This window comes from Amblyraja radiata, chromosome 22 (genome assembly GCF_010909765.2).
Source record: "Amblyraja radiata isolate CabotCenter1 chromosome 22, sAmbRad1.1.pri, whole genome shotgun sequence".
Taxonomy (NCBI): Eukaryota; Metazoa; Chordata; class Chondrichthyes; order Rajiformes; family Rajidae; genus Amblyraja; species Amblyraja radiata.
In genome coordinates, this window is record NC_045977.1 from 34,633,838 (window position 1) to 34,658,103 (window position 24,266).

General features: G+C 44.1%; 1 protein-coding gene across 1 annotated transcript in view; it reads left to right on the forward strand.

Moving 5' to 3' along the window:
- LOC116985893 overlaps positions 1–24,266 on the forward strand; it is a 235,103-nt gene that overhangs the window by 164,411 nt on the left and 46,426 nt on the right. Inside the window, exons 44-58 of the mRNA XM_033041007.1 lie at positions 903–1,259; positions 2,109–2,459; positions 3,204–3,335; positions 4,830–4,979; positions 6,981–7,097; positions 8,883–9,093; positions 11,003–11,169; positions 12,028–12,140; positions 14,406–14,484; positions 16,064–16,201; positions 18,991–19,153; positions 20,019–20,140; positions 21,628–21,768; positions 22,809–22,922; positions 23,939–24,067. Of these exons, the coding sequence (XP_032896898.1) occupies positions 903–1,259; positions 2,109–2,459; positions 3,204–3,335; positions 4,830–4,979; positions 6,981–7,097; positions 8,883–9,093; positions 11,003–11,169; positions 12,028–12,140; positions 14,406–14,484; positions 16,064–16,201; positions 18,991–19,153; positions 20,019–20,140; positions 21,628–21,768; positions 22,809–22,922; positions 23,939–24,067 (2,484 nt within the window). The remainder of the gene's footprint in view (positions 1–902; positions 1,260–2,108; positions 2,460–3,203; positions 3,336–4,829; positions 4,980–6,980; positions 7,098–8,882; positions 9,094–11,002; positions 11,170–12,027; positions 12,141–14,405; positions 14,485–16,063; positions 16,202–18,990; positions 19,154–20,018; positions 20,141–21,627; positions 21,769–22,808; positions 22,923–23,938; positions 24,068–24,266) is intronic.

A 24,266-nucleotide genomic window follows, 5' to 3' on the forward strand; every position in this document is an offset into this window, starting at 1 on the left:
TGTCGTAGGTTGTCGTAGATGAATTCCATTAAAATTAGTCCCTGGCAGTCGCCTAAAGAGTCGTTTAAGTGGGACAGACCCATAAGAAGTACAAGTTTGTCCCCCCATCAGTCTGAAGAAGGGTTTCGGCCCGAAACGTTGCCTATTTCCTTCGCTCCATAGATGCTGCTGCACCCGCTGAGTTTCTCCAGCATTTTTGTGTACCTCAGGTTTGTAGATGAATTGGCTTTGTTAAAAACATTGTAAATTGTCCTTAGTGTGTAGGAAAGTGCTAGTGTATGGGGATCGCTGGTCAGTGCGGACCTGGTTGGCCAAAGGGCCTGTTTCTGCACTGTATCTCTAAACTAAACTAAGCTAAACTTAACATTCCAGAGTGTTAAGAAACATCTTGCAGGCCAGTAAAGATTTCATTGCCCCAAAGTTTACTTGAGTGTGAGAAATATTATCCTGCTAAAGTAAAATATATTGTAAATACAACGTTCTGTCAAAATAAATCGTCCTGTTTTTATGTTGTAGATTCTGATCTCTAGTTGAATGCAGATCTAAATGAACACGAATTCCACGTGGGAGAGTCAAGATTAGAGGCCATAGCCTCAGAATAGAAGGACGTACCTTCAGAAAGGAGACGAGGAGGAATTTATTTTAGTCAGAGGGTGGTGAATCTGTGGAATTCATTGCCACAGGTGGCTGTGGAGGCCAAGTCATGGGGTATTTTTAAAGCAGGAATTTTTGACTGATTCTGGATTAGGAAGGGCGTCATGGGTAAGGGGGAGAAGGAAGGAGAATGGGGTTGAGAGGGAGAGATAGATCAGCCATGATTGAATGGTGCAGCAGACTTGCTGGGCCGAATGGCCTACTCCAGCTCCTATGACTTATGAACTGATGGATTCCTTTTCCCACAGAGAGTGGGTGTTCCGCTGAATCTGGAGACCAATGGCTCCTTGGATCTCAAGAGCTGCAACATGGCAGTGAAAGCAAACGCGCTCAGTGATGACATAACAGCCGAGCTTCACGTGGAAGCATCGTGTGATCCCAAGTATACGGTGCTGGGGCATCTGAAGCACTCCGTCCCCCAGCTGAGACGTCGAGGCCTTCCCAGCGAGAGTCACATCCTCCTGTCTGCTGCAAACGGAGAGAAAATGGACGGTTCTTTCCTGCTGCAGTCCGGCAATTGTAAACTCCGTGCCAGTGGCAACGTGAGTCCTGGCACAAAAGCAGAATGGATGTGGGTCACGGAATCGGACTGCCAAGTTCTACAGGTAGAGTGGAGTTAAAGTGTATAGCTTCGTGGAGTTTAAAGATGCAGCAAGGAAACCCAAGGGTCTCGTCCCTGAAACGTCACCTATTCCTTCGCTCCATAGATGCTGCCTCACCCCCTGAGCTTCTCCAGCATTTTTGACAAAGAGGTTTAGTTGTTTACACGTGAACGACGCTCGAGTTAGGATTTTAGGTTCATTTACAGAGGCCACGAGACTTATGTTTGAGACAAATGCTTACAACAAAGGGCAGCATGGTGGTGTAGCAGTAGAGCTACTGCCTTACCATGCCAGAGACATGGGTTCAATCCTCCCTACGGATACTGTCTGTGCGTTTGTACGTTCTCACCTTGATCTGCGCGGGGTTTTTTTCCGTTTCCTCCCACACTCCAAAGATGTACAAGGCTTGTAGGTTAATTGGCTTGGTGTAAATATTTGTTTTAAATGTCCCTAGTGTGTGTAGGGTAGTGTTTTTAACAGTTTTTATCCACGAGTAGTTGCTCTACTCAACAGCCAAAAATCTGTAGCCTCCCTTTGATCTGGTATTTTGTTGGTTCACATGCTTGATCAATGGTGTTTTATCATTAATGTTTTATTATTATTAATGTTTAGTGTTTTCCGAGTCATTCGTAACTGTCACTGTATGTCATGTTGTTACTTGTGGGCGGAGCACCAAGGCAAATTCCTTGTATGTGAATACTTGGCCAATAAACTTACTTACTTAATGTTTTGGGATCGTAGGTTGGTGTGGACTTGGTGCACCGAAGGGCCTGTTTCCGCGCTGCATCTCTAAACTAAACTAAACTGAAAAACAGTGGTTGGGACATTATTAACCAAAGTTGTCTTTTACAGAACTTCATGATACCGGCCCATTCACAATGTAACGGGTCCATTCAAATCGACGGCTGCAAAGGGGAACTTCGAACCCACATCCAGTTCGACGGTAAAGGTGCTTCCTTGGAGCTGAGGTCGGAGTGCGACCCAAAGGTCAACGTCGAGGCCATCTTTGAGCACACGTTGCCGCTGTTGAAAGGAATTCCAGCCCACAACAAGCTCTTGTTCGCAGCAGAAAATCGGCACAAATCAGAGTTTGAGTTGGACTTGATGTTGGGCACGTGTAATCTTCTAGCGAGTGGAGGTCTCCAAGTGAAAAATAAAACGGAAATCAACTTTTTGGTAGATAATAAATGCAAAAAGCTCCAGGTATTGCTAATATTTTTTTACTTGATTGTTTCAGTGTTCGGAGTATATTACGGAACTTATTGAATTACATTATTACAGTATCAGCTTTAGTATCCTTGGTTTGGTTTTGTGTTATCGGCATATGTCTCCACAAAGTATTCCACTAGAGAAGAATACCTGGATTAACAGGAGAGACCACGAGAATGTTGTTGACATCTCTCCACAGAACAACAGACAGCCAACCATGTCATCTCTAGGTGCCCCCTCTACCACCCACCAAATGGAGGTTAGGGCCTGGCAGACATTGACGCAGAGACAACAACCTGGCTGCTCAACACCCGGCTCGAGATCTAAAGGGCCTGTCCCACTTTCACGACCTAGTTCACGACCTCTGCCGAGTTTGCCCTTGACTCATACTCGCAGCATGGTCGTCACGAGGTCGTAGGTAGGTCGTAGCAGGCCGTGATGCTAGTCATAGGTACTCGTGGCATCAAGTAGGTCGGGGCGTTTTTCTAGCATGATGAAAAATGTCCACGAGTAAAAAAGGTCGTGAATTAGGTCATGAAAGTGGGACAGGCCCTTAGTACTATTCGTTTGGTTTATGTTTCAATGGCACGAAGAGGATGCTTTAGCATGTTGCACCAAAACTTCTGTTTTGTGAACTCACTTGAGGATTTGTTTGTTGAAGGAGGTCTCCTGTTTTCACCTGGTCTTGTAACCTACGAATATTTTTTATTAGGAATTAATAAATTCTGCCTATTTCAGGAACTGGGAGCGCCACTGAAGATCGATGGATCCGTGTATATTGTTGTAAATGGAGTCAGCTTTGAGTCCCAGATGCAGATAAATGTTGATCAAACCAAGCTAGAAGGTCAACTGACTCTAAAGGCTGGTGCTGTAAGTTCTCCATCTAGTTTTGATCCTATCTTCTCAATGGCACATTTGTACAGACTGGATAGAATGTGTAAACCAAAATGAATTGGGAGGAGTTTTTAAGAAGGAACTGCAGATGCTGGAAAATCGAAGGTACACAAAAATGCTGGTGAAACTCAGCGGGTGCAGCAGCATCTATAGATGCTACTGCACCCGCTGAGTTTCTCCAGCATTTTTGTGTACCTGCGAATTGGGAGGAGCAGGATAGACACAAAATGCTGGAGTATCTTGGCGGGACAGGCAGCATCTCTGGAGAGAAGGAATGGGTGAAGGGAATGGGCGACGTTTCAGACAGTCAGAGGAGAGGGAGTCTAGAGTTGTGGATGGGTAAGGTGTGAAAACGACAGATGCTGATAAGGAAATGTAGAATGTGTAAGAAAGAACTGCAGATGCTGGAAAAATCGAAGTTAGACAAAAATGCTGGAGAAACTCAGCGGGTGAGGCAGCATCTATGGAGCGAAGGAATAGGTGACGTTTCGGGTCTCGACCCGAAACGTCACCTATTCCTTCGCTCCATAGATGCTGCCTCACCCGCTGAGTTTCTCCAGCATTTTTGTCTACCTAGGAAATGTAGAAGGGTTTATTGTTAGCTGAGGGGAAGGTGACAAGGAGGCACACAATCAGTCAAATTTATCAGGATGACAGTGAAACTAGTCGGAGAACTAGGGTGGGGGAGGGACGGAGAGAGAGGGAAAACAAGGGTTACTTGAAGTTAGAGAAATCATTTCATACCACTGGGGTGTGAGCTGCCCAAGCGAAATCTGAGGTGCTGTTCCTTCAATTTGCATTGAGCTTCACTCTGACATTGGAGGAGGCCCAGGACAGAAGGGTCAGCGTGGGAATGGGAGGGGGAGATAAAGTGTTAGGCAACCTATTGATCAATGGAGGGAGGATAGTTAAATGTCTAGCATTATATTGCATTCGAAGTAAAGGACTTTGACAAAATCCATGAAATTTGCAGTTAATAACATTAAAGGGACTAATTTGCTATTTCCTACCTAAGGAACATGCAAATTTCATTTGACGTATAAAAACAATATATGATGACTTGGGTACAGTAAAGGCCTAGATATAATGAATGTGGAGAGGATGTTTCCTGTAGTGGGCGAGACAAGCACCAGAGGGCACAACCTCTGAATAAAAAGACATGTCTTTAGAATGGAGATGAGGAGGAATTTCTTTAGTCAGAGGTTGGTGAATCTCTTAATTCTTTGCCTCAGACGGCTGTGGAGGTCAAGTCATTTAGTATTTTTAAAGCAGAGTTGATAGGTTCTTGATTAGTAAGGGTGTCAAAGGTTTCGGGGAGAAGGCAGGAGAATGGGGTTGAGAGGGAAAAGGAGACCAGCCAAGAGCGAATGGCGGAGTTGACTCGATGGGCCAAATGACCCAGTTCTGCCCTTGTGTCTTATGAACGCATGAATAACCGATAGTAATGTTGACAACTCTCTCCCCATCAAGAATAAGCATGAGGTCGATGCTTCGTTGTTGCACAATATTGAAGGTGCCAGGCGGCTTGGCATTCCAGGAAATACAGTTGTCGTATTAACAGCTGAGAAACAGTATAACACCTACAAACAGTCTGTCCGATTTATTATCGATACCAAGCAGGTAAGTTATTGATGATTCCAGTCGGAGAAGTCTACTCAATGTTGCCACACTGTGCCAACTACTGTTTAGTGTATTGAGGAAAAATGTAAAGCTGTGTGCTAACCAGTCTGCGGGGAAAGACAATACATGATTACATTATATTACGTCTACAGTGTACAGATACATGATGAAGGGAGTAAGATTTAGTGCAAGATAAAATCCGGGAAAGATAGTCCGAGGGTCCCCAATGAAGTAGATAGTAGCTCAGGACCGCTCTCTAGTTGTTGATAGGATGGTTCAGTTACCTGTAAACAGCTGGGAAGAAACTGTCCCTGAATCTGGAGATAGGCAATACACAATAGATGCAGGAGTAGGCCATTCGGCCCTTCAATATGATCATGGCTGATTATCCACAATCAGTTCCTGCCTTCTCACCATATCCCCTGACTCTGCTATCTTTAACTCTATCTAACTCTCTCTTAAAAGCATCCAGAGTATTAGCCTCTACTGCCTTCACAATTTTCACACTTCACAGTGTGTTTTCATACTTCTATACCTATTGCTGAAGGGAGAGGGGCAGAGACCGGGGTGAGACTTGTCCTTGATTTTGCTGGTGGCCTTGCCGAGTCAGATAGAGAACATTTCAAATCTTGTCTATTTTTTAATAATGTATAACTTTGGTACCTCACAAAACAAAGGAGTGGAGCATCAGGTAGAGCTGCTGCCTCGCAGCGCCAGAGGGCTGGGTTGAATCCCGACTTCGGGTGCTGCCTGTGTGGAGTTTGCACGATCTCCCTGTGACCGCGTGGGTTTCCTCCGGGTGCTCCGGTTTTCTCCCACATCCCAAAGACGTGCGGGTTTGTAGGTTAATCGGCCTCCGTAAATTGAGACTAGCATGCAGGGAGTGGATGAGGCGGTGGGCCAACATGGAACTAGTGTAGAACAGGTAATGGATGATCAGCACCGACTCGCAGGGCCGAAGGGCCTGTTTCATGTTGCATCTCTGAACAAAGGTGAACTTGCTGGTTGTAGGCAAAGTGCCTGCTTGAATTCTTCCAGGTTTGTCAGTGTTCATCAATGTACGATGATTCACCCAGCGAGGTTTCCATGGCAACAACCCTGGGTCAATTATCATCCATTTGATGCTGGGGCTTGTGGAGTTAGACAGATAATTACACAGCATTCTGACAAGAAAGCCAATTGGAAGATCAAGAGCAGCAATGAGTGAAAAGCACATTTTGAACATGTTTTGGAAAATTGCTTTTCCTCAATAATAAACCTTTGGAATAATTGATGTAGGAAAGTAACAAACAAATTATTGTGGTCGCCCAAAATAGAATTTGATAGCATGATCAAGAGCTCTCTATTACATTTAGTTTAGTTTAGAAATACAGCGTTTAAACAGGCCCTTTGGCCCACCAAGTCCACGCTGACCAGCAAACCCCTGTCAATAGCACTAGCACTATCATACATACTAACAATAGTTTTACGAATTTACCAAGCCAATTAACCTACAAACCTGCACGTATTTGACAATAGGTGCATGAGTAGACCATTCAGCCCTTCAAGCCAGCACCGCCATTCAATGTGATCGTGGCTGATCATCCCCAATCAGTACCCCGTTCCTGCCTTCTTCCCATATTGGCATGTGGGAGGAAACCAGAGCACCCGGAGTAAAACCTACGCTATTACGGGGACAACGTAAAAAACTCCATACAGTCAGCACCCGTAGTTAGGATCGAACCCGGGTCTCTGGCCCTGTGAAGCAGCAACTCTACTGCTGCGCCACCGTGCCGGCCTAGGTAATGGAGGTAAATAAAGCCCTATAGCCTGCCCAAGCTCCCCCTATAGCTCACACACTCAAGTCCTGGCAACAACCTCGTAGATCTACTCTGCGCCCTTTCCTGCTTAGCAGTCCTGGTGACCAAAACTGAAAGCAAACATGTTAACTTTAAGAATAAAATATATCCAGAGGAAAAAGCTTTGGTTAATCCATTACAAATGTGCTTATATTTTAACCAGATAATGGAAGATTTGATTTTTGTTCACAAAGCACATCATATTTCATTGAGCTATAAGCTTACTCATAATATTGAGTTACTGAAGACACTCTTAATAGATGACCACATTGATGTACTGGTAAGAAGATATGGCCAGTTTTATTATATATATGAAGATAAAAATATATAAAGGCTTTCAATTATGTTGTTGAAATATGTCTTTCATAAATAAATTGTTGGCTTTGTTATATTTTGGGCATATAATTTATTAATATTTTACATAAATAATGCTTGTTACCAATTAAATGCACATTGACAAATATAGACTGGAGTTTTACATTATTTCCGATCTGAGATATGGCTTGTCAATTTTGAAAAGCTATGAGTGAACTAAATTTTCATCTATGTATTTAGAGATCCAATTTGCCCATGATAAACCAATTTCGAACATCATCGTAATTTTAACACCCCCACCTGCAACAAAATAGGTGGGCGAGGTATTGGTGGGAGGACTCGTATATTGCAGTGAGACCAAGGGCAGACTGGGCGATCGTTTTGCTGAAAACTTACGCTCTGTCCGCCTTGACCTACGCGATCTCCCGGTCACCAAAAATTCCCATTTCCAAACTGACCTTTCTGTCCTGGGCCTCCTCCACTGTCAGAGCGAGGCCACACGCAAATTGGTGGAACAGCACCTCATATTTTGCTTGGGCAGCTTTCAACCCAGCGGGTATGAACGTTGACTTCTCTAATTTCAAGTAACTGCTGCATTCCCTCCCTCCTCCCTCCCCCCCACCCTAGTTGTCCTACCAGTTCCACTGTTCACATGCTTGTATCCCTTCAGTATCACCTCTTCCCCAACCAACAATGGACCCTTATGGGCTCCACCCTTCCTTGGTCTACTGTTGCCGGACGTGCTTTGTTCTGGTCCTTTTCTGACCTCCAGTTCCCTCCCCTCTACTTCTAGTGTGAAGAGGGGTCCCGGCCCGAAACATCGCCCATCCTTTTTCTCCAAAGAGGTTCTGAAACGTCACCTAAACATGTTCTCCAGAGATGTTGCCTGACCCACTGAGTTACTCCAGTACTTTGTGTTTTATGTATAATTGGATATGTTTTTGAATGTTTAAGCCAGTCGGCAGGTGGATTTTTTGATAATGTGCATCAGGCTAAACTGAAGTTAAATATCGATTAGAATCCACTATCAATGTCAATTAGCATAGAGGAGAATGATTGCTCCAATAGCAATATCTGGAGTCTGTGCAATCCATGCTTAAGATATAACTTTGATCTTGTTTTACATATTACAAGGAGATATTATTCCCCAGTCCTGAAATGCAGAGGGTACCACAATGTTGCAACTGGTGGAGCTCCTACCTCACATGCCAGGGCCCCAGGTTCAATCCTGATGTTGGGTGGCTGTCTGTGTAGAGTTTGCACGTTCTCCCCGTGACCGCGAGGGTTTCTTCCATGTGCTTCAGTTTCCACCAACATCCCAATGAGAAGGAATTTCTTTAGTCAGAGGGTGGTGAATCTGTGGAATTCATTGACACTGACAGCTGTGGAGGCCAGGTCAATGGATATTTTTATGGCGGAGATTGACAGGTTCTTGATTAGTACGGGTGTCAGGGGTTATGGGGAGAAGGCAGGAGAATGGGGTTGCGAAGGAAAGATAGATCAGCCATAACTGAATAGCAGGGTAGACTTGATGGGCCAAATGGACGAATTGTGCTCTTAGAGCTGATAAGGATGTACGGGTTTGCAGGTTAATTGGCCTCTGTAAATTGCCCCTAGTGAGTAAGGAGTGGATGAGAATGTGGTGGGTCGAAGGACCTGCTTTCTTGCTGTGTCTTTCAACCAATGAAAACAAATACATCTCCCACAACAATAACTAAGGAGGCAATAAATAAATGTTTTTTTACTTCAGGTCAGTGCTAACCTTCAAGGGGTTGCCCCGAATCTGGAGGGATCTGTTCAAATCATTGTGGATGGCTTGAAGTCCATTTCATACGCATTCAATACTTACGCATACGATGAACAGTTTAAGTTAATTATTAGAAATAATCACAACAGTAAAAGCCTAGCGAATGCTGGTTATCCCAAGGAGATCGTGCTTGTGCTAAATGCTCAAAGAAATGGTAAGTTTTAAATTTGTACTCGTGACATGCCTAATTATGAAATGTTCTTTTTTTGTTTTTAATTGAACTCTAATATCTATTCAATACATGTTTAATTTCTGTACCACATTAGCATAGTATTGGAAGCTCATGAAATAGATATTCAGTTCAGTTTATGGCCCATTCTTTGGAAAGTGACCAACCATATTTGACCTCTTACCCTAAACAAACATTGTCAGCATAACATATAAGCATTTCACTTGATTAACTGAAAAAAAATATGAATCATATATGCAGTACAAATCAACATGCCTGTAATGCTTACATAATTAGAAGACATGTATCCATAATGTTTGGTCACACACGTGACTAAGAATGTGCCTCGTGTATAAGAAGAAAATGCAGATGCTGATTTAAACCAAAGTTTAATGTCACGTGTACCGAGGTACAGTGAAAAGCTTTTGTTACATGCCAGCCAGCTAGGGGAAAAACAATACATGATTACAATCAATGATCACAGTGCACAGATACATGATGAGGTGAAGAGCGTTTAGTGCAAGGTAAAGCCAGTAAAGTCCGGTGAAAGATAGCCCGATAGTAGTTCAGGACCGCTCCCTAGTTGTGGAAGAATGGTTCAGGTGCCTGATATTTTGTTAGCGTTGGAAAAGTCTCTGGTCAGTGTATTGATCTGATCAATGTTAAAAAGCAATTGCAATGATCATTCAATGGTGAAGTATTAGTGAGGGATTGTGAGACCATTTGCACAGAAATTTGATCTCAGGGAGCCATTTTTACGTGTTACTCAGTTCCATTTTGCTAAAAATCTAGACGCAATTCAGAAGTAAATTGGTTTCTCTGGAACATCAGAGGTTGGGGGAAGACCTAATAAAATTATATTTAAATTGTGCGAGGCATCGATGCGGTAGACAGCCAGAAACTTTTCCCCAGGGTGGAAATGTTAAAGGCGAGAGACCATAGCTTTAAGGTGAAAGGTACAAAGTTTAAAGAAGATGTGTGGGGCAAGTTTATTTTTTACATGGAGATTGGTGGGTGCCTGGAATAAGATGCCAGGGGTGGTGGTGAAACAAATATACGCTGATGGCATTAAAGACACTTTTAGATGGATATGGGGGCAAATGAGATTAGTTTAACTTGGCATTATGTTCGGCACGGACATTGTGTACAGAAGGGCCTATTCCTGTGTCGTACTATTCTGTGGTCTATGTAAATACACACTTCACACTGCATGTTAGATTGATCGGTACACATCTGCATATGATATAAAATAAATATGCAGCTTATAGTGTGGCAAGGTCATTCCTGTTGTGACGCTTATTTAACTGGATTAGTGACTGGGGACATACACAGAAATCAGGTTGTACCACTGGATGTGACAAATGTGTATGTGACAAACAAACTTGACGGAGGAAGCTCCGCATCGGCACAATTCAGAATTATCCTTAATCAATGAAACAGTTTGGTACAAATGGAATTGTCAGATGAGCTGATTTGACTTATAAGGCTACCGTTTAGAAATGCCAGGGTTAGACGTTTCTTTATTTTGTGATGTGAAGTCTGCCATATTTATGCTCGTACAAGGGGAATGCTCATGTGGGGAATTAGATCAAACAATCGAGCTTCGCTTAGCGTGGGAGATGTAGCGGGATTGTTGTCCGCTTTCTCCATTGTTTTTTTTGGGGCGGCACGGTGGCGCAGCGCCAGAGACCTGGGTACGATCCTGACTACGGGGCGCTGTCTGCACGGAGTTTGCACGTTCTCCCTGTGACCACGTGGGTTTCCTGCCGGTGCTTTGACTGCAAACATATTCTGTGTTGCTGACACTAATATGTGAGGCTATGGTGTGTGTGTGTGGAAAGTCTACATTTTTTGCAGGTTAATTTTGCTTTATGGCTTCCCTTGTGATTCCCAGATACCAAAGTGAATTCAGTGTTTGACATTCAGTTTGATGCCAAGAGTATGAAGATAACTTTGAGTGCCTCCAGACAGTTTGTGTTGGGCACTCCCATTGAATTGAATGCTGGAGTTCAGCATACAATCCCATTCATCAAGAAGCTTGGGCTCCCCTTCACTGTCAAGGTAATCGATGTTTCATTGTGCATTATGGCTCACTGTCAAGGATTTCCAGAAGGTAAGACAGCAATTAACTGATGGCATGAAGTTAAAAAAATGTAAGAGGTACTGTTGCTGTCTCTGAATCTGCGGAATTGTGAGGTTGGTGCTTGTGTTGGTATCATGCAGGTTAATATTTCCAACACAGGAAATACAGGCAGCACAGTGGCACAGTGGTAGAGCCGCTGCCTCACAATGCCAAAGACCCGGGTTCGATCCTGACTCCGGGTGCTGTCTGTACGGAGTTTGCACGTTCTCCCTGTGACTGCATGGGTATTTCTCCGGGTGCTCCGGTTTCCTCCCACACTCCAAAGACGTACAGGTTTGTAGGTTAATTGGCTTCAGTATCATTTGTAAATTGTCCACTAGTGTGCAGGACAGTGCTGGGGTCGCTGGGCGGCGCGGACTGGGTGGGCAAAAGGGCCTGTTTCCGCGCTGTACCTCCAATGTCTAAAGTCTAAAGGGAGGTGAGAGGAACGACATGTGTGTGGGAAGGAGGAAGTGGAGGAGATAGGGAAACACAAGCTTCTATACGCTTGACTGATATCTGCTGGAAACTCATGTACCTGCCAGCATCCATATTGAGAAGACTGGAAGGCGTCACATGGTGAGAAACAGCCCTCATTTATTTATACACAATGTATTTTCCTTCCATATATTGTATAAAATTATAAAAGTGACACTTAGCTAAAATCATTTGGTTTCCAGGATTTTGAATGCATTGAATCTTACCTGTAATCGAAATGGACGATGTCCAGCAAATGTTTTACAAAGAGCGTAACTTTCTGCATGTAATGTCGTAACGTTGACCTCTCATTTACCCAGGCGGAATGCAGTGCGATGCTGAAGGACTCTGACTTGGGTGCATCTTTGAATCTAAACTATGAGCCAGCAGGCAACCTGATTGTACACGTGGAGGGGAAGAATCAACAAAGCAAGTAGGTGGAATGATGCTGGCAGTAATCTGAAGGAAATCATAGATATATAAAACTGCTGGGCGTTAAATATTCAATTGATGAGGATTGAAAAACAGGGTGCTTTACCAATATGGGATGATACGATCCACTCTAGCTAAAGAGTTTATGGCACATATTGCAAGCGGATATCAACATGAGTGATGACTTACTGGAATTATATAGAGACACGGTGGCGCAGCAGTAGAGTTGCTGGCTTACAGCGGCAGAGACTCGGGTTCGATCCTGACTAATGGGTGCTGTCTGTACTTAGTTTGTACCATCCCCCCGTGACCTCGTGGTTTTCCCGGGTGCTCCGGTTTCCTCCCACACACCAAAGACGTACAGGCTTATAGGTTAATTGCCTTTGGTTAAATTGTAACCACTCCCGAGAGTGAAGTGGGATAGTGCGAGTGTATGGGAATCGCTGGTTGGCACAGACTCGGTGGGCCGAAGGGCCTGTTTCTGAACTGTATCTCGAAACTAAACTAAACTAAACTTGTCGAGCCCTTATCTGAAATATTGTTGTTAGGCCTGGTTTCATCCACGCAAGGAAAGGTATATTTGTGATGGACGGGATCCAGATTATTTCCTGGGGTGGTAGGCTTGTCATAAGAGGAGATTTTAGGATAGAAACATAGAGAATAGGTGCAGGAGTAGGCCATTCGGCCCTTCAAGCCAGCACCACCATTCAATATGATCATGGCTGTTCATCCGAAATCAGTACCCCTTTCCTGCTTTCTCCCCATATCCCTTGATCCCGTTAGCCATAAGAGCTATATCTAACTCTCTCTTGAAAACATCCAGTGAATTGGCCTCCACTGCCTTCTGCGGCAAAGAATTCTACAGATTCACAACTCTCTGGCTGAAAAAGTATTTCCTCATCTCAGTCCTAAATGGCCTACCCCTTATTCTTAAACTGCGACTCCCGGTTCTGGATTCCCGCAACATCGGGAACATTTTTCCTGCACCTAGTCTGTCCAATTCCTTAAAAATATATATGTTCCTGACTGGGTGACTGGGCTTATATTCTGTAGGGTTTCGAAGAATGAGTATTGATTTCATTTGAAGTGGACAAAATTCTTCAGAGGCTGGACCTGTAAAGGGCTTGTCCCACTGTACGAGGTAATTCAAGAGCTCTCCTGAGTTTAATAAAAAATCAAACTCGTGGTAAGCACGTAGAATGTACGTAGCAGGTACGTCAGAGCTCGGGACGTCTCTTAACGACTCGTAACGCTAATGGCAGGTACTCGGGTAACGCGGTAAGCTCGTGAAGACTCGTGAAGATTTTTCAACATGTTGAAAAATGTCCACAGGAGCCCCGAGTACCTACGAGCAGCTATTACCGTGAATCTCCGAGTTCGAATCAGGGGAAACTCGGGAGAACTCTTGAATTAGCTCGTACAGTGGGACAGGCCCTTTAGATGCAGAGTTGATGTTGCCCTGGCTGGGTATCCAGAACCAGGGATCTCAATCTCCTAATTCGAGTGGTTCATTCAGAACAGTGAAGAAATTTCTTCAGCCAAAGTGTGGTGAATATTCGGAAGTCTTTAGTCAAGCGGGCTGTTGGATGCAGTCACTGAATATCTTCAGGAAGAGATCAATGGCTGTTTAGATATTATGGGAATCAAGAGATATGGAGTTTGTGCTGGCATAGATGGTTAGTTTAACTTGGTATTAAGTTCAGCACGGATATTGTGGGCCAAAGACCTTGTTTCTGTGCGAGACTCTGCATACAAGGAACTGTTGACGCTGGTTGCCAAAATAAAACACAGAGTGCCAGAGTAACTCAGGGGGTCGTGCAGCATCTCTGGAGAACATGAATAGGTGATGGGCAACGTTTCGGGCCGAAACCCTTCATCAGTCTGAAGAAGGGTTTCGGCCCGAAACGTTGCCTATTTCCTTCGCTCCATGGATGCTGTTGCACCCGCTGAGTTTCTCCAACATTTTTGTCTACCTTCGATTTTCCAGCATCTGCAGTTCTGTCTTAAACAGAAATAGGTGATGGTTTGGGTTGGGATCCTTCTTTAGACTGTGGCTAATAGACCACAATTTTTGACATGGGCATGAGTCAGAAGAAAGGTCTGGACCCAAACAGTCTCCAGAGATGCTGCCTTGGCCTGTGGGTTACTCCAGCACCTTGTGTCTTGTCCCATGCTCTTGTGCTGTTCTATCCTTTGTATCATTTGATGTTTACAATGTTCTAATCTGGTTAATTTACTGCTTAGCTATTTTCTTCTTCCCTTCTAGTAAAGAGCTGCTGCTGATCGTGTTGCAAAATCTTCCAATCCTTAGTTATCTTCCCGAAGCGCTAGAAATAGAACCGAAGGTAAGATTCTATTGTTCTCGTACGTGTAAGGCTCATCAGCATCAGATTTCAGCTCATAGTCCAAGTAATGGGAGTGAATATCTCAGCTGGACTAAAGCGTACAATGGGCCTGGTTATTGACGTTGGCTGAGCTTTCTTTACATTGGATTAAATGTAATGGGACGGCAATTGTGTTAACACACAGCCAATTCTCAACCTTCAGTCTGTGCCCAGACTGCAAACGATCCCCCAATAAATCTGAGATTTCATATTGAAGAGATTAAGACTTTTAAAAATAGTTTTGATCAAGTTTACCAACATAAATCAAAATGTTTCTATTTGACTTGTATTATTGAGACAACGGCATTTGTACGTAGTGCAGCTGATAGTGAGTCTCAGATTGGAACTGAAAGAATTGGACTACACCCAGTATGGAATGCAAGTTGAAATTCTTTCTCTCCGATCTCACTTTGTGAGAGTTTCAAGGAATTGAAAATGGGACTCCTTCAGTTCATTGACCTGTGAGCATACCTTGCCAATCCTTCCTTGTGCAAATATATTGCCAATTGAGGAGGGGTATTTACAATGACATTCACAAAGGCAGAGAGATTTTTTGACAGAAGATGAAGAAAAATATGAATATATTATATTTCCTTACGTTGCCTAGAATTACTAACATCATTCATTTTTGTGGTAGTCAGCAAAAATTCATATATAATTTATTGAACACACTAACTACAATCTAATAATAATAATAATATATTTTATTGTCATTGCACATAATAATAATAATAATGGATGGGATTTAAATAGCGCCTTTCTAATACTCAAGGCACTTTACATCGCATTATTCATTCACTCCTCAGTCACACTCGGTGGTGGTAAGCTACTTCTGTAGCCACAGCTGCCCTGGGGCAGACTGACGGAAGCGTGGCTGCCAATCTGCGCCTACGGCCCCTACGACCACCACCAATCACTCACACACATTCAAACACATTCACACACAGGCAAAGGTGGGTGAAGTGTCTTGCCCAAGGACACAACGACAGTATGCACTCCAAGCGGGATTCGAACCGGCTACCTTCCGGTTGCCAGCCGAACACTTAGCCCATTGTGCCATCTGTCGTTGTGCAACGAGATTTGGTATGCAGCTTCCATCCGATGTCATAACATAAATAACGAATAAAATATTGATTTAGATATTTAGATACCCCGAGAACATGGATTGTAAAAAGAACAGTAAAATAGTCAAAACAGTTCAAACAGACTAAAGTGCAGATGTGTCTGTGTGACGTGACCATCCGAGGGAGGCAGTCCAGGGGGGGTGGGGGGCACTCAGCAGGGCCGGTTCAGAGCCCCTATAGCTCTGGGAATGAAGCTGTTCCTGAGTCGGGAGGTTCGGGCGTAGAAGGCCTTGTAACATCTGTTGGAGGGAAGTAGTTCGAACAGTCCATTACAAGGGTGTGAGGATCTGTAACGCACATTTTATTTCTATTGAGGCAGCACAAACTCAATCTTATCTGCCCGCATGCAAGTTTGAAATGAGGCAAAGCTAACCTTATTTGCATGTTAACATTTTTTTTAAATGTTTCTGTTTTAGGTCAATTATTCTTCAAACATGATAACAGGATCTCTGAATATGATCTTGGATAAGAGCAAATTGAATGCTGTCACTGTTTTCACCATTGGAGATTCTGGGTATGGTGAGATTTTGGAGATGGCTCACACAATTCCCCAGGTTTGTTCCAACATTGCTTTAACGCTATTTAAGTGTGTCTTAGCGTTTAACATCTAACTGTGAAATGTGTCCAACAAATGGTTGTTTTTATGTCTTGTTACCATTTGTACTTTCAAATAACTTTTCCGCTAGTTATGCAATGAATACGTCTGCAGATTCATTATTCGATTTAATGACACTGTACCTGATATAGATTTAAACTGTGTAGAAGGGAATTACAGATGCTGGTTTATACCGAAGATAGGCATGGTGGTGCAGCGGTAGAGTTGCAGCCTTACAGCGCTTGCAGCACCGGAGACCCAAGTTCGATCTCGACTACGGGTGCTGTCCGTACGGAGTTTGTACGTTCTCCCCGTGACCGTGTGGGTTTTCTCCAAGATCTTCAGTTTCCTCCCCCACTCCAAATATGTACAGGTTTGTAGGTTAATTGGCTTGGTGTATGTGTAAATTATCCCTCGTGTGTGTGGGATAGTGTTAACGTGCGGGAATTGCTGGTCGGCGCGGACTCGGTGGGCCGAAGGGCCTGTTTCCGCACTGTATCTCTAAACTAAAAGATGATGGAGTAACTCAGCCGGTCAGGCAGCATCTCTGGAGAAAAGGATTAGGTGACGTTTCGGGTTGGAATGTCTAAGGAAGATTTCTGACCCGAAATATCATTTATTCCTTTCCTCCAGAGATGCTGGCTGACCCGCTGTTACTCCAGCATTTTGCATCTATCTTCTTCATGACTGATTTAAACTGTTTGCCAGTATGCCAGGATGGCACAGTTGGTAGAGATGCTGCCTTACACACCAGAGATCCGGTTCAATCCTGACCTCGGGTACTGTCTCTGTGGAGTTTGCACGTTTTCGCTGTGAACGCGTGTGTTACCTCTGGGTGCTCAAGTTTCCTCCCATAGTGCGAAGATCGATGGTCCGCGTGGAATCGATGGGCCGAAGGGCCTGTTTTTTCCATGCTGTATCTCTAAACTAAACCAACCTAATCTAAAACAGGAGCAATGTTTATTTCCATTAAGTCAACTGAGAATATTTCCGAGAATGCTTCAGAGAGAAGATGCCTATGTTTTGTTTTCAATGTGAGCCCCCCGCAAATATAAACAAAAAAAGACTCGCGTTGGCAGCTTCGTATCTTAATCTGCCTCAGTTCAGTTTTTCAGTTTAGTTTATCACCACGTGTACCGAGGTACAGAGAAAAGCTTTTGCTGCGTGCTATCCAGTCAGCGGAAAGACAATACATGATAACAATCGAGCCATTTACAGTGTATAGATACATGATAAGGGAATAATGTTTAGTGCAAGGTAAAGCCAGCAAAGTTCGATCAAGGATAGTCCTGTACCTTCACTTAGGAGGAACACTGTGCTTTTCGACTTAAACTGCCAAGTTAAAATTGTATTCAGATCCTGTTAAAGTTGGGATGTGACCTGCGTATGCAGAAAGAGACCCAGATGGCTCTGGTTAGTGCCTTAACCCTTTGCTGCGTTGAGCAGATTAGAATTTGTAGCTATCTCAAGAATTCTCATCAAGCCTAACAAACCATCTGTGGGTGGACAATCACTTCAATTGTTCTTAAACTGTTCCATACAGCAATTTCACACTTGACGTGACTGATTAATTAAGTGTCTCTATGAGAGATGGCAGAAGTGTTTGACTATAACACATGCCATCATCTTTTATTACATTCATAACATCTTGAACAGAGACCTGAAAGATAGACACAAAAAGCTGGAGTAACTCAGCGGGACAGGCAGCATCTCCGGAGAGAAGGAATGGGTGATGTTTTTCCGGAGAGAAGGAATGGGTGATGTTTTCAAGAAAGTCACCAATTCCTTCTCTCCAGAGATGCTGCCTGTCCCGTTGAGTTACTCCAGCTTTTTGTGTCTATCTTCGGTTTAAACCGGCATCTGCAAATTCCTTCTTCCTACACACTTTGAACAGAGACCTTCCTGCATTTGATGCAAACAGTTTCCCCCATTGTAAAAACAAGTCCAGGTCTCTGATGTACTGAAGAAAAGTCAAATGGCATGTCCCTGGAGGCTTCTAACCCATGAAAGATAGCTTCTATCCTATCCTGGACAACTCTCACCAACTTCTCCAGATACGCCGTAAAAGCATTTTTGTCGGGCCGCATTGCAGCACGGTTTGGGACCAACCCCTTCAAGGACCTCAAGAAATTGCAGAGATAATTGTGGACGCAGCCCAGACCATCACACAAACCAACCTCCCTTCCATTGACTCCATCTACACTCCACGCCACCTCGGCAAGGCCGCCAGCATAATCAAGGACGAGTCGCACCCTGGTCACTCCCTCTTCTCCCCTCTCCCATCAGGCAAGCGGTACAGAAGTGTGACAACGCACACCTCTAGATTCTGGGACAATTTCTTCCCAGTTGTTATCGGGCGACTGAACCATCCTATCATCACCAAGAGAGGAGTCCTGACCTACTATCCACCTCCCTGGAGATCCTCAGACTATCTTTAATCGGACTTTACTGGACTTTATCTTGCACTCAACGTTATTCCTGTTAATATGTATGGCTCGATTCTAATCATGTATAACCTTCCCGCTGACAAGACAGCAAGCAACCAAAGCTTGTCACTGTACCTTGGTGCATGTGACAATAAACTAAACTAAACGGTAAACCCGTTGATTTTCCCCAGCATTTTTGTCTACCTTCGATTTTCCAGCATCGGCAGTTCCTTATTAAAGTATATTCCCAGCATTATTTCTGACCTAATTTGCCTGTCATCTTATTTTCACTTTTACACTTCACTCTGTTCCCTATTTACAGTTGAAAGCAATTCCTCGGAAGCTAGTCTGTAACACAGATTACCATAAGAATGGACGCACCTACAGACTCAGTCACAACTCTATTTGTGGGGACCAGGAGCTGAGGTTTTTAGCAAACTACGGTGGACCTTTCCCCAAGATCTTTGGACGGCATGAAATTCATGGTAAAACCGAAGTAGAAACTGTCAGTAAAAGAATAAGAAACTGTACTTATGGGATGTCCCACTTGGGTGACTTTTTAGGCGACTGCAGGAGAATATGCAGTCGCCACATGTTCGCGGGTGGTTGCCGGGGAGTCGCCTTCATGGTCGTGAGGAGTTCCCGCATCCTGGGAACTAGTCGCGGCCTCATTATGGTCGCCGCGAATTTCTCAACATGTTGAAAAATTAGCGGCGACTAGAATGAAGCCGCCATGGAGAGTAGCGAGAATTCTCGTGCCGTAGGTGGGTCGCCAGGAGGTCCTAGTGGGTTGCCAGGAGGTGGAAGGTTGTCGGAGGTTCTCGTAGGTTGTAGCCGGTGCTGACCGGTGAATTTCATTGGCTCATTGGGGGAAAAAAAACGTAAGCAGTAGTTTTCAAAACCAAGGATAACCGACCGGTAATGTTAAATGTCCGCCGAGCTTCACAGCCGTGTATCTCTGGCTTATTAAAAGTTGTCTCCACTACTTCTCCCCCCTCTTCCCCCCTCTCCCCATTCCTCTCCCCACCTCTTTTAAAGGACTTACCGTACACTGTGCTTTAGCCGTCTTAATTACAGCGCCAACCTTCCTGTTCATCGTGGTGTGTGTCTGTATCACCTTGGCTTTGTGTGTGTGTGTGTGTGTGTGTGTTCCACTCTGACAGTCGCCGTTCCAGTTGCCGGTTTTTCAGGCAACTGCCGACAACTTGACAGTCGCCGGCAATCCGCTGAAAAATCACCTAAGTGGGACAGGCCCATTATTGTCCAAACTGGATCCCCTTTTCACTCGGCAAAGTAATTTCTATTGTGCAGGCCTAACAAGATTCAATGGACTCTGTTGTTCTTTCACAGTGGATTTGGCTCATCCATTTACCGTTCCATTACCTCGGCAGTTCCAGGTCCACATGAACCTTTCTCATTCGCTCCTCAGTCACCAGGATGACATTGTAATCAACTGGGACAAGAAGGATCAGGTTAGTTTGATTCAACAACTATTGTTTACAGTTCAACATAGAAACATAGGAAATAGGTGCAGTAGTAGGCCATGCAGCACCGCCATTCAATACAATAGTGGCTGATCATCCAAAATCCGTTCCTGTTTTCTCCCCAAATCGTCTGATTCCGTTAGTCCTAAGAGCTGAAGTTAACTCTCTGTACAAGCCTGCACTGTACCTCGGAACAAGTGACAATAAACTATGATGGTTGGTCAGGACTGCTCTCTAGTTGGTGGTAGAATGGTTCAGTTGCCTGGTGGGAAGAAACTGTCCTGGAGGTGAATGTGAAGGTGTGAGTTTTCAAACTTCTGTACCTCTTAAGGCAATAAGTGATAGGAGTAGAATTAGGCCATTCGGCCCATCAAGTCTACTCTGCCATTCAATCATGGCTGATCTATCTCCCCCTCCTCACCCCATTCTCCTGGCTTCTCCCCATAACCTCTGACACCTGTACTAATCAACAATCTATCATCCCTGCCTGAAAAATATTTACTGACTTGGCCTCTACAGCCTTCTGTGGCACATATTCCCACAGATTCACCATCCTCTGATTAAAGACATTTCTCCTCATCTCCTTCCTAAAAGAACTTCCTTTAATTCTAAGGCTATGACCTCTAGTCGTGGAATCTCCCACTAATGAAAACATCCTCTCCACATCTGATGGGAGACAGTTTGAGGACAAGGGTATGGAACCAGTTTCTCGGTTTTAAATACTACTAGACCAAGTGGGACCTGTTGGAGTCAACCACCCCCCTTGATATTATATTAATATTATTAATTTGCTCCTTTTACCCCATCCCCTGCCCTATCCACTCACGCATAGCCCCCAACTCGCAGACATTGGCTAGAGAGGGAGGGGGGAGAGGGCAGAGGCAGGCAGAGGGCAGGGGCAGGGGCAGAGGACAGAGGCAACGGGTAGAGGCAGAGAAGCCGAGCGAGCCAGCTGAGTCTTTTGAATAACCGGGGAGGGGGGGGGGAAGGGGTCGGGGGGGTGACGTCACTCGCAGCGCGTGGAAGAATGGGGCACATAGCAGACCAATTGTGCCGTCATCAGCGAAAGGCAGTGGTTTTTAAATTCAAAGTTTTGTCAGATTTTTGAACATTTGCGGTAATAACGCGAAACAAAGCCTGATAATTTCAGATCAGGCGATTTTGGACTCCACGGGAAAAATCTCTACCGGAATATGTACAAATTTTACCATTACCGCGTGGTTTTTCGCGAAGATGTGATTACACACAAACACACAAACAAATAAATACACATCCAAGATCAGAGTTTTATAAGTATAGAGATAATCTGAAATTGGTGCTGGTTTCAGCTAAATATTTGTGCTAGAAAAGGCACTCTTGGCTTTGAAATTCAAAGTGTGAAATGCTCAATAGCAGTGGAATTGAAAATATTTTTGCTGTTGTAAAATGTTCCTTCTATCAACTGTGGCGTTAAAATGAATTTGTTTGGAACGCAGGTGGTCCTTCAAGCTTCTCTCGTGTTGGACGATGATCGTCTGGAAAGTGAAGCCAAACTTCAACACCCCTTCAAGTTCCCCTTGGAAAAGTTTCATCTCAAGTGTCTTTCTGAAAGGAGGGGACAGAAATACAACCAGAAGGTTGGAATGGTGACCTGGAGAGGGAGGGAGTTATTGGTTGCAATGTATTTTTGACCCGAATGCCCTTTTCGTACCTCATGGTCAGCTCTGCGGACATCTGGACCAAAGGGAAAAATGGCACTCACATCTTCACTGGGAATAAATGATGGTTGGGAAAATAAGAACATAGGCCAGTACAGGCAGCATCTCTGGATAAAAAGAAATGGGTGACGTTTTGGGTCGATACCCTTCTTCCAACCCGACCTGAAACATCACCCATTTCTTCTATCCAGAGATGCTGCCTGTCCCGCCCAGTTACCCCAGCATTTTGTGTCATTCTTTAGTGTAAACCAGCATCTGTAGTTCCTTCCTATACAAAGAACAGTGCAGCACAGAAATCAGCCCTTCGGCCCACAATGTCTGTGCCGAACATGATATCACGTTAAACCAATCTCCTCTGACTGCATGTGAAATGTATCCCTCCTTTCCCAGCATATCCATGCATCCATCTAAATGTCTCTTAAATGCCACTATCATATCTGCTTCCACCACCGTCCCTGGCAATGCGTTCCAGCCATCCAATGCTCTCTGTGTGTAAAAAAAAACTTGTCCTGCACATCTCCTTTACAATTTGACCCTTTCACCTCAAAGCTATGCCCTCTAGTCTTTGACATTTCCATCCTGTGAAAAAGATTCTGACTGTCTACCTTATCTATGCCTCTCATAATTTTATATAGTTCTATCAGGTCTCCTCTCAACCTCTGACATTCCAGAGAAAACAAGCCAAGATTGTCCAAACTCTCCCTGTATCTAATACCCTCCAATTCAGACAGCATTCTGCAGTAAATCTCATCTGCACCCCCTCCAAAGACTTCACCCGTAGTCAGGATCGAACCGGGCTCTCTGACGCTGTAAGACAGCAACTCTACCGCTGCGCCACCATGCCACATGATTAATAGATAGATATATCTCTGAAGATTGATGCTAATTTTTAGCTGTGCTTAATCTCATTGTTAGATAATGTGGGTGAAATCATTAATTAATATTTGTTTAATCTCGAGGCTCGGGTTGCTTGGAATGGCGGCCGTCCGACCGATCTGAAATTTACACTGGAATACAAAATGGAAAGCAATTTGACGGTGTGGGACACTTGTCTCGACTTTTCTTCAGGCCAGGTACTCCTCATTTACAATGACAACAGTCCGACAACAATACTTAGCAGAATCAGGATGAGCTTTGAAAAATATGGTGCAAAAACATTTTTTTCTCTACGGTTCATCTTTCAGGAATATATAGGCCAGGACATTTGATCATAGGTGTATAAGATTATGAGGGGAATAGATAGGGTGAACGCACAGGCTTTTACCCAGAGTGAGGGACTCGGGAACCAGAGGACATAGGTTTAAGGTGAGGGGGGAGAGATTTAATAGAAATCTAACAATATTTAATCTGAACATGGATTGGAAAGATTTGGAGGGATAAGGACCATTTGGGCAAATGGGATTAGCTTAAATGGGAAATCTTGGTCGGCATGGATGAGTTGGGCCAAAGATTTAATAGAGACCTGAGGGGCTCTACCACAGCCTCAGAATTAAAATACTTTCTTTTAGGAAGGAAATGAGGAGACATTTCTTTCATCAGAGGGTGGTGAATCTGTGGAATTCTTTGCCACAGAAGGCTGTGGAGGCTAAGTCAGTGGATATTTTTAAGGCAGGGATAGATAGATTCTTGATTAGTACAGGTGTCAGGGGTTTTGGGGAGAAGGCAGCAGCATGGGTTCGAGGGGGTAAGATAGATCAGCCATGATTGAATGGCGGAGTAGACTTGATGATCCAAATGGTCTGATTCTGCTCCTATCACTTATGAACTTATTTGGCCCATCAAGACGATGCTGCTTCTTTCCTGCCAATCCCGCAAATCCCCTTCCCCCAGTTATTCTCTCTCACATGTCTGCCAATTCCCCCTTATCGGTACAGCTTTGGGAGTAGACCTGATGGGCCGAATGGCCTAATTCTGCTCCTAGAACTCTTGAAATATCTTCCAGCAGGGCTTTCTGTCTGACCAGGTGAGTGTGACCTGGGAATGACAGCAAGTTGGATCAACTTACAACAGTTGCTTCTTTTGATCACAGTAAATGTGCTTATTCTGCACACAACTGCTTTACTGATACAACAACCCTGTGTTTGTCCAGCTGCAGCCCTTCCTCAACATACAATCTTTGCACAGTTGTGGATTTGCCAAACAGACTCGGAATCTTTTGATAGAAAGTTTGGAGCTATACTGGGATGACAAAAAGATCAACCAAAGCTTTGAGTATCAGGTGCGTATTCCAGTAATGATGTTAAATGCTGATTTATCCTACAAATGTTTACATTGTTGGTGCCCTTTGTGACTGAGGCCTCTATTCTGCCACTATATGTGTAGCAAGATTTTTACTGAAGATAGACACACAATATTGGAGTAATTAAGCGGGCCAGTAAAATTCATTTTTTGTGTACAGTTCAGTAAAAATCTTTGTG